This window comes from Periophthalmus magnuspinnatus, chromosome 3 (genome assembly GCF_009829125.3).
Source record: "Periophthalmus magnuspinnatus isolate fPerMag1 chromosome 3, fPerMag1.2.pri, whole genome shotgun sequence".
In the NCBI taxonomy this organism is placed as follows: Eukaryota; Metazoa; Chordata; class Actinopteri; order Gobiiformes; family Gobiidae; genus Periophthalmus; species Periophthalmus magnuspinnatus.
In genome coordinates this window covers 29,523,590-29,537,955 of record NC_047128.1, presented here as the reverse complement: position 1 = coordinate 29,537,955, position 14,366 = coordinate 29,523,590, and the positions used below count along the sequence as shown (strand labels likewise).

The following is a 14,366-nucleotide window of genomic DNA, read 5'->3' as shown; positions in this document are numbered from 1 at the left end:
CAACACAAAATAAGTTGGTTTTCCCCTCCTCTCCACGACAATCAGCTCAGCAGATCTTCTGTTGTACAGGAATGGGAGCTCAGATTACCCACATTGCTCACTTTAAGGACTCTCTCTTCAGCCCCTCTGTTAACACATGCACTTTGTGTGAATTGTGTAGATATGTTCTGCCAATGACTTTGTATTAACACAATGGTAATAAGGAAAGATCATTGGATTGGCATTGCATATATTAAAAACCTTTTTCTAACAGAATTTTTTTTTTTTTTTTATATATATATATCAACAATACATGACATGATGGAGGCCTATTTGTTCAGGTAACACTGAAGTACACACTGAATCCTGCATCATGACAGTAATATGATTATTATAGGGCTGATGACCTGGTCCTGTAACTCTATCAGTGCTCTTATATTACACAGACAGAGGGAGCGATAAAGGCATTCATATTGTATGACAAGGTTAGGGAGAGGGATAGCGGCTTCAATATCAATGAGTCAGTTTTATTGAACTTTCACTGTGTGATCTCTGTTCTGACGGCTGCAAGAGGCTGCACACTCCTCTTCAGAAAGGAAAACAGGTCAGTGACAACGGCGCTTCGGCTGTGCTACAATTCAGGGGAAATTCAAATAATCAAAGACTGCTTGGCGTAGGCTGAAAATAATTGACTTTTAAATTAATAGAGAAATTGTAGGATTGCAAATTCTTGGCAATGTTAACGAAATCCTTCCTCTGAGTAAAAAGGAGCCGTGTGTTTGACAAGTAATTTGATAGTAGCACAGCGTGATTATCAAAAACACCTGGTTTTAGGAGTGACTGTTGTACTTGCAAGATCAGCCATTAGCAGTTTTCTCTCATTTTTGTCTTCACCACATTAGTGTATCGAATTACATTGCAATAATCTGATAACTTGAGAAATCAGATAATGATCAGATTTTTTTGTACACGTAAACATAGCCACTGTTTGACTTGAGCTGCTCTTCATTGCAGTGTAAAATACATGTAGACCTTATGACGACCATCCAGGACTTGAGCATTTTTATTCACATGTTTAAGAACTGGTCTTTTCAACATGAAAGAAGAATAGATTATAAATGTCAACTATTTTTTGGTGTCCGCTGAAATTTGGATTTGTTCTCAGTAGAAGTGTTCATGACCTATTCCTTTCATTCCCGTGTGCTTGAACCTGTCTGACCCACTGTACGCAGCAGCAGCAGTAGCAGCAGCCCTGTGTTAATGATTGAAATGCTTTTACATGTGTGCCTACTTTTTGTCTTCTTACCACTGCATAATTGATAGACCCATCTGTTCTCACACTGACAGATAATTACAAGGCTATTTCCGAGCAATATGCAATGTACTGTATGTCATCCGCTCTTCATCTAATCAGTCATATTTTGTTTGTGTGGAAAAGTAGTGTTTTGTTGATGATTTTTCTCTATGTGTTGTATCCTGGGTTCGTTTGTGTTGTGTGCATGACTGAGAGCTGACTGTGTGGGTGCCAAGTACTATTCGCTGATAACAGGATTACCATCTTAAGCCTATTGATGGTAAGTGAGCCATTTGGATGGATAAAGCACTGTATAATGCCGACTTCACATCAAGAGGGAGAAGGATTGGAGAAGGCATGTCTCAGTGTTTTCATAGATCTCAAAAAAATACAAAAGGCATCCCTGAAGGAAACAAAGACAAGGACACATGCATGTTTAACTATAGGCAACTACAACGATTCACTAGAACACATTGTACTGCAGGAACAAAAACAGATGGATGGAGAGGGGGAATCTGAATTAATATGCAAAATTAATATGCAAACTTTTAATTGTGTTTTGAAAGCAGTGTCTGTGTACACTGGTGTATGAATGTGTGTGAGAATGAGTGAGGGGTTCCTTGATGTAAAGCGCTTTGAGTGCCTTGAAGGTGGAAAAATGCTATATAAAAATGTGACCATTTACCATTTTATATCTTCTTCTTGCTATAATAGGCGCTGTGCATAGCAGCCATGGGTCTATTAAAATAACTGGATGGGGTATTGCTAGCTTTTAACTGTTTCAAGTTGGGTTAGTGGCCACTCATTGGTACCACAACGAAAAAAATCCCTCCTGCCGAGAAAGGATTTTTCTCATAGTGTGCAATGTAATCACAAACTGCTCATGTTCGGCTGATGGGGCATCTACAGCTCTCACATAGGTCCAATTTTGTGGTGATTTTTACCTATTTTCATATCATTCACTTTTTCTCAGCTCAAAATCCATCTGTTATCTTAAAACACATTTTTTTTTTTAATCGTTGGCTTCAGCTCCGCTCTATGACTGCTCTAGCTAAGCTCAAGTGCTGATTGGTTAGAGCGAGTCATGTGGTACGACATGAACGAGCATGTGAGCGATGTGACCGAGCCCGACTGTCGTGAACAAACTACAGGTTTAGAACATGACTCAGAAGCACCTGGAAGTATAAACATCATAATTTATAATTTATTTATTATTTATTATTACCTTGCCTACTTCGCTCCGCTCGCTGTTTTCATGCAAAGTCTCATGGGGGGAGCTGAACTGTGCATGGTCGATGGGGAGGGCAGGACCGGATGTACCTAGCCGCTAAAGGCTAAACTTAAGACATGCGCCATTGAGCACGGCCCATTGACTTCAATGTGCAGCCATGTTTAGGCCCCGGGGCTTGATAGTAGCACACTAGCTAGCTCACTGTGTCTCAGAGCTAACAGTCACTTTTATTAAAATAAACAACTATTGACATAAGGTAAAATAAAGACTACCCAGTTATTTTTGCATGTAGAATACTTCACCACAGTTTGTGGTGCTGTTTAAATATTTAGTATGCCGCAAAATTAGTATTAGCATTAGCATTCAGACAGAAACATCCCTCTTTCTAAAGACAAAAGTGTCCTCCGGTCATGTATTCATTTTATTTGTTTAGTTTTTAACATTTGTCGCTGACATCCAGCTGCAGCTCCCTGTGCATGGCCTTTTATTCATTTTAGCATGACTCAGCAAAAACCTCATAGAGATACAATAGAACAGGAAGTAGTGATGCTAACAGTGACGTGCCGGGCGCTGTTGTGCACAGAGCCCATTATATCTCAATGGAACTTTCCTGACAAAATAAATGATAATTGAATAAAAATAAATAAATAAATAATGGTATGGTATTTACCGTTTTTACTTGTAATATCTGTTTTAAACTTGAACTCATACCATTATATACCAATTTATTCATATTCTTGTTACAGTTGTCCTCTTGAATATTAGTGACACATTAACAGAAGATGTAAACATCCTCAGCATCTTACTTCCTGGGCTAAACTGCTAACTCCACACAGTCCCTGACATTGTGTTGTGCAGTGCTGACAGTGTGCAGTTTGGACAGCGGGGCAGAGGGCTCCGGCAGCCATTGGACCGTGTCTGCTCCGTCCTGTTGTGATGTGTCGCTCTCAGGCTCACAGACAGGTCGTGGAGAGGCAGCACTGAGAGGGGAAGGGAGCGGGGTGGGGGGGCGGTTTGTTCAGAGACGCAGAGACAGAGGCAAAGAGTAAAGAGAGTTAAGAGAGAGAGACAGGCGCACTCCAGCCTGGGACACATGCACACAGAGGAACAGGGACACACAGGGACAGCAACACATGGCGGGGCAGCACTTTAACCTACGGGCAAAAGCGGCGCCATTCTTACATTCACAGAAAACATCCAACCAATTGCTGTAAATGCTGTATTATGTTTCCTTTCTTAAGCAGTTGTGACAGAGCATTTTGTAGTCTGTACATTTATTGGGAACGCTTCAGAATTTGTGACAGTAGAAAACTATTATATTTATGAATTTGTTATAAGCGATTAAGCATTTAAAAGACATTACTGACATTTATATGGTTTATAACATACAAACATGGCTCATTAACACACACATGGCTTTTAACCCTATAGTGTCGGATCCTATTGCCACCGAAAGACGTGTGGTTGCGGACTTTCCATTACCGTAACTCCGCAACCAACTGTGCGATCATGTAAATTCAAACGGGATCTCAATGCAGAGGCATGTGGCTCATTAAATATGTTACTGTCATTACGGTAATGTGCTTACGTTGTCCCTCGAAGATGACCAATCAGAGCGCAGGTGCCGCCGGGATTGTCCCAGTCAGTTATTTGATGCATTAGAGGAAAAATAAGGATGGATAGAGGTGTAAAATAGAGGTAGCTGTGTGAAAAAAGGCAAAAGTACATGCTGATACTTCCTTTAACATGATTTTTATGGCTAAAAAAAGGAAAAAAGTCTAGGTGAGCTATACTGGTCTATAATGTGCTCAGTCCTTGGAGTCCCATGCCTCTGCTTTGAGATGCCCTTTGAATTTACATGATGCACTGGTTGGGGATTTACGGTAATGAAAAATCTGCAACCGTGAGTCTATAGGCAGCGATAGCATCCGACTCTATATGATTAATACTGGCTTATTAATTAATATGTATTCTACAAACATTAATAATAACAAACCTGAACAATACACTACAATGGACATTTAGGCGTGTCCTTTAGATGGAGTACCCCAGTAAATGTACTTATTTCCCTCCTTATACAGTATATTGTAAAAGCAGTTCTTTATGGTTAAATCAGAGAGAGGATTGGCCGTGGGATGGTGGTCCAGCCCTGCTTCTCTTTGCATTCAGAAAATCTGTTCTAAAGCTGTGATCTTACCTTAGAATACTAGGACTGTCGCAATAACATATTTCGAAGTGCGGTGCATTGCTGAAGTAAATATAGACGATAAACGATAATATTGAAACTCACTTATGTCACTGACTCAATAAACAAAGAGAAGATTTATACTGTACCAGAAAAAAAATATTCTAAATCTACAATATTTTCAAAAAATCATGATGAGCTGCAATAAATAAACAGCAGAATGAAACACTTTGCATATAAATTCAAGCTTTTATGGCTTAAATCTTATCATATTGGTAAAAAAAACCCCAAAAATTTCTCCGTAGTGCAGAGAAAAAGTAGACATGGTAAACATTGATCCCCAAAAAATACAGTTCCAGCTTTCATATATTGAACGATAAGTCGATATTGCAATTATGGTGACAGACCTGGTGAATACTATGTGCCAAGGTTTTGTGAGAGCTACGAATTAGTTAGATAAATGTATTAAATACTATTTTACCTGCTTTAGGTACAGTGAAACTAGAAATACTTTATTATTTGTAAAAAAAATAAAATAAAAATTACAAAAGAACTTATTATTCAGAAGCTGATTTGATTAAGGGATTTGATTAAAATCTGAAATAGTTTAGTGGATGGTTTCTCGTGCTTTAATAAAACTTTCCAAATAATATACTTTTTTGACTTTTAACACCATTAACTGAACAGAAAGTTTTAAGTGTTAAATGAAATGTAAAGATGTGCTGATAAATGAGTGTTTTGACTAATGCACAATGAAGGCAAATGGCAGTGTTTTAAAAGAACGATAAAGACGTGACAGTATTGTAGCCACCGTGATTTCACATTTTGTAATGTTGTGACAAGCGAAGGTGAGATGAATAACATTGATTATATTATGCTATGGCACTTGCTGTGGGTGGAATACATCACGCAGTATAAGTAAGTGAGCCTGTTTTAAACATGGACGGGAGAGACTGGCTTTGACAAGGGCCACTCTGTGCTGGTTAGATATCGCTCAAACAGGTCTTACTAGTCTGCAGTGTGTAGTGGGATGTTACGGGAAAACAAAATGCAAGCTTAACTACGCTTGTCACGATAACAAAAAGTTGGATATATCGCTATAAAGTAAATATAGACGATAAATGATTATATTGAAACCAAACCAAAAAGCCAAACCATCCCCCAAAAACAATTCTAAATGTACAAAATTATCAAAAAAACACAACACTTTAGTAGTTTGTTTGCATCTATAATGAGATAAGTTCATTATTTAACCTTGTACAGCTCAAATCTCACCCTAGTTCAGAAAAAAATAACATTTTCCCACTAGTACAAAGAAAAAGTACCATCCTGTATTGAATGATAAGTCAATATAGTAATTATCATGACAGATCTAGGCTTAACATATTTCATTTTTTGGACTACAACAGAAATAACACCCTTTATTTTGTCTATGAAAAAGTATTATTGCGTAAAACTCTATTCCAAGCCTAATATGCAATTTAGAAATTAGCAACTCGCCTAATTTCAATCATATCTTAAGTGTGCTACTGCATAACTTTTCAGCTGAAAGTTATACCACCTGCTTAACTCCATAAAGATGATATTGCTTTATCAGTAATGTTCCGCAATATGGCATTAAACGTATCTATCTATCTATCTATCTATCTATCTATCTATCTATCTATCTATCTATCTATCTATCAAGTAACAGTGACAGTCTCATGGAAAAGATGCATGTCATTCAAGGTATTTTTGCGCATTATAAACTTGTAATTAAATAAATACTAACTGCGCTTAATGCCACTCTTTGGAACATACAGGCCAAAGCAATAACCTCAACACTGGAGACTACCGATTAAATTTCTATATTTGTTTACCTGAATGGCCTTTGGACCTGCTGTAATGTGAATGTAATTTCCAGTAATACAGATGCAGCACGCGGCCACTAATAGACACAAGTGCACTCCTTCATAACCGCATAATGAAAGCAAATTTTCCAAACTCTGCAGTATCAACGTCCATAATAACTTTCCCGGCATGCCTGTTCTACATTCCCCCTCCTCTTGTGTTGAAACTAGACCAGCTCTGAGCGTTCTCTCACTGAGCAAAACTCGCTACGCTTTATGTCACACTGCGTCCCAGGGGAGGACCAAACATTTCCCTTTCATATTCCACTTCTAAGCAAATGTAAGCCCTGTTATTATCAACACTGACTCAACAAACGCATGCAGGGCTGATTTTGATGTCAACAGTTTAGATTTTCTGCTCTGTCTAATAAAATAAAGATGGCAGTGGACAGAAAATAGCTCATAGAAGTGAAACTGAGGAATATACAGAGCGATTAAAGTGGATGAAAAGTAAAGTGCATCTATTGAGAGTGTGGAGAGGTCATGGTATAGTATTTCAGCTGATGCTTCTAGCTCCTGGTGTCACAATATTCACCTTTAGAGGCAATATCTTCTTCTGTGTATTCGACTTCTTCTCAGCGAGGCACCTCCAGCTCAATGCTCTGTTCCCTCTATCCCGTCACACTTCTGCCAGCAATACCGCATATATCATTCCCTCTTATTCTTCCCTTCAAAACATAAATCTGTATATTTTCGCCTCATACATATAAGATTATTTTTACCTAGTGCAGTGCCCTTTACCCACATTTCCTCAAACCGGCGTATTCCCTTTGTCACTATTCTTATAGCTACAGTACTCTGAGCAGGCTGTGTGCCAACATTGTGTGGCGCTTCACTTTACTCTTATTCTCTTTCCATAGCAATCATGCTTTTACAGACAACTGTTTTTAGACACTTCCTGGAGACAATTTAAGTGTGTCAGTCTTTTCACTACAAGATTACCTACTCTATCATCCTGTAATTCAAACCTTTCAGACTAGACTTGTGTGTTTCAAGATCTTTGTTCAGTGGATGCTTATCTGTTGTTATTGTGGCTACTGCATTCATGGAAATACATTTTCTAATCTTGCAAAAAGTGGACCACCCGTGAGCCTGACAAAAATGGGTTGTAACGCAGTGTGTGTCAAAGGTGATCCGTGAGCCCTTAGATTGGACTCAGCTCATTGTGGCTGGTTCAAAAAGATGGCCACAATGAGACAGACCAGGAAGGGACTTTACTGTACTGAATACACCAGTGTTTTCCATGGCAACTATGCACTTCTGTTTGAAGTACATAGAATCTGAGAATTCTTTACATCATCTTGTTTGAAGTTAGTTTTATTTTTTAGATTAAATGTTGTTTAAAGGCATGGCAAATTATTTCATAAATTAATGTTAATGGCTTCTGTATTTCAAGTAAATAATAAGGACACTGCACTGCAAGTTTTTTTTTTTTCTATTAGACTCTTCCTATTGTGTACACAAAGTATTGGAGCCTCCTTTGAATTCAAGGACAAAGCTTTTTCAGTAATCATACAAACTCAAAATTGAGAAACCATTGGCAGAACAAAATGTTTTAAAGCAGGCTTTTGAGGTGGAGAGGTTATCATTGTGAACTAATACAATTTCATGACCGCTCATTTGTAAGATTTGTGCTTGCATTGTAATCCTTGTTAAAGAGGAGTTGCTCACTTTTCACTAAAACACACCTCACATACATAAGCTCTCCAGAGTCACTGAAGCATGGAAAGACAGTGATGTGGTTCATTGCTCACCTTGGCTTGGTTTGATCAATGGCATCGCGCCTCGACCAAATCCCTCCCACAAACACAAGCTGAATAAACAGACATGGAACATTTACACAGGCTAATCCGCTAATCCATACCTGCTTTCTAACAAACACACACTTAGTGAGTGTGCAGCCTGATAACCTCACCAACATGATACCAGACTGAAGCGTAATCGTAAACGCCAAACATTTGCATATATGCCATATCTGTGGCTTTGGCTCATTATGCACACTGGCCTCCTCCGCGGGATGTGATTTGATATCAGACACAAGGGTTAATAGGGATTAATGGACATTATACACACATACACCCATCACCAAGGCTACACAAGCGCACAACAAGAGCCAGAACGACCAAATGAGCATTTCAAGTGCGTGTTTGTGCTCGGCAAAACCAGAGTAGTGTGTGCCTCCTCGTGACTGGATAATTGAAGCGTGGAAAAGCCATATAGAGTTTGTCAAAAGTCCTATTAATGGTGGGCATGTGATTCGCTTTAGTGTCATTAACTTGAGCTCGTCCATGCAAAGATTTTATCTCCAGGATAAAAAGGAGACATAACTGCATTTGTAATTTTGACCTGACAATTTAATGACCTGTGAAGTGACGCTTTTCTTGTCTGGTCTGACAGACTGCCTTGTTATCACCGGATCTCTTAATTTGCGGCGTAATGTGGACATGGAGGGCTGCAGCTCTCTTTGGCTGTTAACTCTGGCAACGCATTTCACAATTTAGCTTAATACATGATGTAATTTAGTGCTTTGCTTTGTGGGGAAATCACTTCTGTGTTTTAATGCATACTTGAGAGAACATGCAAATTAAATTAAAAGTAGTTTTTGACAGGCTTTTATAGAATTACCATGGGAATAAACCTCCTGTTGCTCAAGGTTACAGCACGTTTGCAAAAGAATCCTAGATTAATTTATAAGAAAGTACTTCATTTTTTTCAAGTAGTCTGCAACTAGTGCTCTTGAGAGAGGTAAGCATTTACACTTTGTTTTAATTAATTTGCCGAAATAAACCTGCGGTATTCGCAACAATAGTTCACATGGGCCGCAACCTTCAAAAGGTACCCATCCAGCCTCCGAAAAAAAAATCTACTCAAGAAAACTTTTAAAATCCCCAAACTAATTGATGTATTTTAATGTAGTGATGGGACATGCACTTGTTTTTTTAATCAGAAGACTAATTATGTTGAGTGCTTTTACATTTTTGTTGAACCTCCTTTTTGGGGATCAGCACGGTAAAACCTTTGTGTATATCAATTTGCATATCCTCCTGACATTGGTAAAGTACACTCAATGTTCTCCCTGATATAAATATCACAATTTTCAAATAAATTATGTTCATGTGCTTGGGATTGGCTCCAAACAACTTGGCATATAATTCTTATGGCTTAAAGTTCTTTCCACTAACAGCTGCATCTTTGGGGTTGTATAAAGGCAACATTTTTTGAAGTTCATGTGTGCTGACGGAGAAGACATGGAAATTTGTATTTGGCTAGATTGGCCCAGTAATTACAGAGATCTAAAAAAACAAAAAAAAAAAAAAAAAAAAACAACAACAACCAAAAAACAAAACAAAAAACAAAACAAAAGCAGGACAAAAGATCCGGTCAAATTCCTGCATAAGATTCTGACCTTCTCTCCATCTCAATTTTAAACTATACAGATTCTACATTCTATGATGATATTTTGTTTAGAACTTATTAAAAAAAAACAATTAGACTGGCTTTGTGCTATATCATATTATCCAGCTACTTGAGTAACAATATTCTGAAGTTTCAACACTGTTTGCACAGCTCTTATGTTGTAAACTCTCTTTTATTGTAGGTTCGGTGGACAAAGACAGCTGGCAGTGCTTCAGACAAGTTCCAGGAGACATCCATCTACAACGAGACGCTGCGGATCGAGGGCATCCAGAGGGTGCAGGGCGGCCGCTACTACTGCAAGGCCGACAACGGGGTGGGGGTGGCTGCCATCAAGTCCATCCGTGTAGATGTGCAGTGTAAGTGGGCAAGGGAGGAACCAAAAAAACTAAGCAAAATACTCCTTCCACTTCTGAGACCCCAGCACTTTCACTATAACACTGTTCCCACCTTTAAGTTCAAAATGAAAAATTTCAGAGGGGAAGATAAAAGATGAGGTGATGAGATTTCAGGTGGGAATGGTTTCCAGGAGTATGTGATGGCTCATATAAAGAGTTTGGGTGAGAGGAGGAAAGAGGAGAGATCAAAAGATTTTTTTTTTTTTTTTCTTCTTTGGTCTGGAATGACACCAAAGCACAACATTTGCCAAAAACATGTGAATCTCCTTGATGATAATGTTATAGGTTTATATTTAAGGTGGTTAATATAAACCAAGTTCAGTCCAGCTACAAATCTTCCTTATATTCCACTTCTGAACCTAAATACATAGAAAAATATAATAGTGAAATGCAAAATGATCTGCTTATAAGATGTGTATTGGAGAATGAGAATCACATATTCCTGGAGTATAGAGGAGTCTGGGTAAACTTGAGTGTTTGATACAGTTAGTCCAGGTGGTACGGGCTCCCTAACCCGCTGTTTCTCAACTAGCCTGTTTTGCCTCTGTATCTGAACCAGACTGCATATCCCCTGTGATAGCATGCTAATAAATTGTCAGCCCATAATTAAGAGACAACCTTTATTTGTTGCTCCTTTTAGCTTGTCCCAGATGAAATTGAATCCATTAATACAAGCGGAAACAAAAGAATGTTATTGACTTGCTAATTTATCTTATGAGCCTCTTTTTGTCATTACCTGCAATTATAAAAACAGCACTAATTTTTCAAGAGATTTAACATGCACCAATGTCATCATGGGACACAAGGGAGAAATTCATAACATTTTTAGAATCGTTGCAATCAAATTAAAAGCTACATCCCGATGACATTGGAGGAGGATTAACAAGACAAAGTGCAGTGCTCAGTAAAGCCAAAACTGCTCTATCACTGTATTTGTAAGGCTGGGCTAATTCATTAAACAGCCATAGAAATGTGGAGAGGAAACGCAGTGTCCTTGATTCATGTTACATCACTTATGCTTAAGACGCTTTTAATAATGTTTTATGCAGCCAAGGTTAGTGTCAATATCTCATGTTTAGTTTTTCAACAAGATTTTGTAACACGATGCTGTTTCCAAGAAACCATCCAGTTAGCTCCATGTATGGTGTAATAGCAGAGGCTGAACCTTATCTCCCAGAGGTCACATGACTAACAGGCAATGGTCGAGAAGCAGTGCTGTTGTAGGGGCCCCGTGCCACTGCTTGTTTCATTGCCCCACTGTCTCCGTGAGCCAGGGTCTGGTCAAAGTCATGGCTGGGGTGACATGCACTTGCGTGGACTTCTTACTTCTATCTTCTTAAAATGCCATAGGCTGTCTGAGGCTGTTTTTTTTTCTCCAGTAGAAATCACACATGGGCAAATCCTGGACAAGAGCTGCATGGTTGATGTTGGGAACCACAACTATTGATAGATATCAGAATGATAAACTAATTAGGACTATTGCCCTAGTAATTAATAGTTTTAAATGTAATATTATATCTTTTGAGTAGGTAAAAGCCCTCAAGATGTTGCATATGTCTTCCCTGGCAAATCCAGAATCTTAGTTCTCTGTGTTTTTTATACAGATTGATATCAGTCTGCTCCCCACGTCCTCATTGCGTCTCAAGCCTGGTCAAAGGCAATCGTGCAATCAGATCCATTTTTTTCAGTGATAACAATTACAAATCAAATCTAATTTACCTCGCTTCAGATGAACAGAGTTTAGTGCTTTGCTCAGTGATTCTGCAGAAATCTGCTATGTTTTTCAGCTCCCTGTGATATTTTTTTCCTTTATTATTTACGATATGACCAGACTCACATCTTCGTAAAGTATTGAAGAAGTGTGTATTCTGAATCCCAGGCAAGCATATAACAGGAAGCTGAAACCCATGAATAAGGCACACTTTTATCACCCTCTCAAACACTAGATTCAGACAGGCATGGTGGGTGAAGTCCCTTGCACATTCTCCCATCCATCTCTCAATCAAACACCAATCACCACACTCGCCATAATTTCTTTTGTACAAAGTCTTTGTTTTAGCTTTTACCCTTCTCAGTTGTGAGAGCTGTTCAGGCCCCTGCTGCGGAGCTAGTCATTTAAGGGCGTATGTAGTAAACAGGTTGTACTGGGCGTGCAGCAGTGACAGGAGTGCTGTGAGGCTAACCAGCTCTGACAGTCAATGCTTGTTCAATTCCCCTTCCCCCCATGCTGCGCTAGCTAGCACCAGCGGCAATCAGCCATGCCTTCTACAACATGGGCGACTTTAGAGCAAGAACGATGTAACAATTAGCTGGAGCGACCAAGGATGAAGAGAGACGCAAAGGTCAATGGTAGTAAGGCAAAGCTAAATGAAAGAGTAGTAGTTGTTGAGAAAGCCTAGTGATCTGTCCACAGCTTTTATTGAAAAGTGGTTGTACGTGTTAACTAGTAACGGCCTGTACATATTTTGTTACTCAAAGATAAGCCCGTCTACAAGAGCAAGAATACATATGTTTAATGGGAACTAATTTATAGGACAAAAGCACAGATTGTTTGCCAAGAGAAAAACAAACAAAACAAAACCAAATAAAACATTACATTTGAAGCTTGCATAAGGTTTCAAATACACATATCTGCTCACCAGAAATATTAAGACAAAATAATTGGGGAGCTTAACCTCTGCCAGAAAGAAAAAAAAAAAAAAAATGCAGTGCTACCAGATTTCCCACACGCACAATGAGGATAACTTTTTTGTTAGCACAACATAAGTCTTATTGGTTATTAGCGTATTCTTTTTCTTTTTTTTTTTTTTTTTGTCATTTTAATCCCCACCCATCTCATTTCATCCTCCACTGATCTATCCCTCTCACACGTCTGCTTGTACTGCATGATCAGGCAGGGAGTCTACTGAGCCCCGATTCTACTCAGATTCATTGCCATACACATCACATACATTCATTTCTTCATTTGCATGTCACCTTCATATTCTCTATTAGCATTTGGTCATGTGGTGGGTACATGCCATGCGTCACCTTTAAAAGAGCACATATAGTCTCCTCATGTACGAGAATACACATCTTCACACATCAAGTATTGAGTGAGAAACCAGAAGAGCTGAAGATCTGTGAGTGACAGGGACAGCATGATCTAAAAAAAAAAAAAAAAGGAAAAATAGCAGAACTGCTTCACACAGGCATATGTGCAAAAACATGCTGATTTGAGACTATTCACTTTCACTATCAATCTGGATTTAACAATAACACGCCTCCAGCCCAAGCCTCCAACTGTATTTCCACTTGTGCATTGTGAGGACCAGCCAGCCTCTGACCTGGCACTATGACCACCGAGACAGTGGGTTAGTGAGCTAGCGGGGTTTAACTTAAAGTAGCCTCTACTGATGAGATGGACTTGGTTCAGATACCCATACAAGACAACAAATGATGAAGAAAAACAATTAAATATAGAAAACTTTCAGTGTTGGACAAGACCAGGTAAGTGACTTCATTTTTTATACCATGTAAAGGTGTATTAGCAACAATTTGAAATTTAATTAAATGTTAAGTGGTCACATTTAAATTACTTTTGAGTTAGGAATTAGACCATGACATTCCAAATCATTATTGTCTCAGCTCTGTTGTGTTGACATTTGTATGCGTTTGGTGAGAGGTGATTTTGACAGTGGTGATGCACATATATGTCATAAACTAGGTGGCATTTTAAACTGTCCCCTCTGGCCACAGTCTTCTATCACAACAACTCAGTGCTATAGGTCTTAGCTACATTAAGATAAATAGAGTTAAATGTAAATATGCTGTATTGGCATTTCATTATCTACAAATGGATGGTATATATAGGTAATAAGAGTTAAAGAACTTGCACACTTGATCTTTCCCTGATGCTGGATGATCTTGCATTAACAGCATGGGTATTTCTCTCAGTTATTAATTATTGCACTTGTGGTTGTGTGGCACAATGCAA

General features: G+C 38.6%; 1 protein-coding gene across 1 annotated transcript in view; it reads left to right on the top strand.

Annotated features, from left to right (window-relative positions):
- The window catches only part of LOC117392261 (MAM domain-containing glycosylphosphatidylinositol anchor protein 1), a 133,184-nt gene that overhangs the window by 42,257 nt on the left and 76,561 nt on the right, over nucleotides 1–14,366 (top strand). Inside the window, exon 4 of the mRNA XM_033990315.2 lies at nucleotides 10,177–10,351. Within this exon, the coding sequence (XP_033846206.1) occupies nucleotides 10,177–10,351 (175 nt within the window). The remainder of the gene's footprint in view (nucleotides 1–10,176; nucleotides 10,352–14,366) is intronic.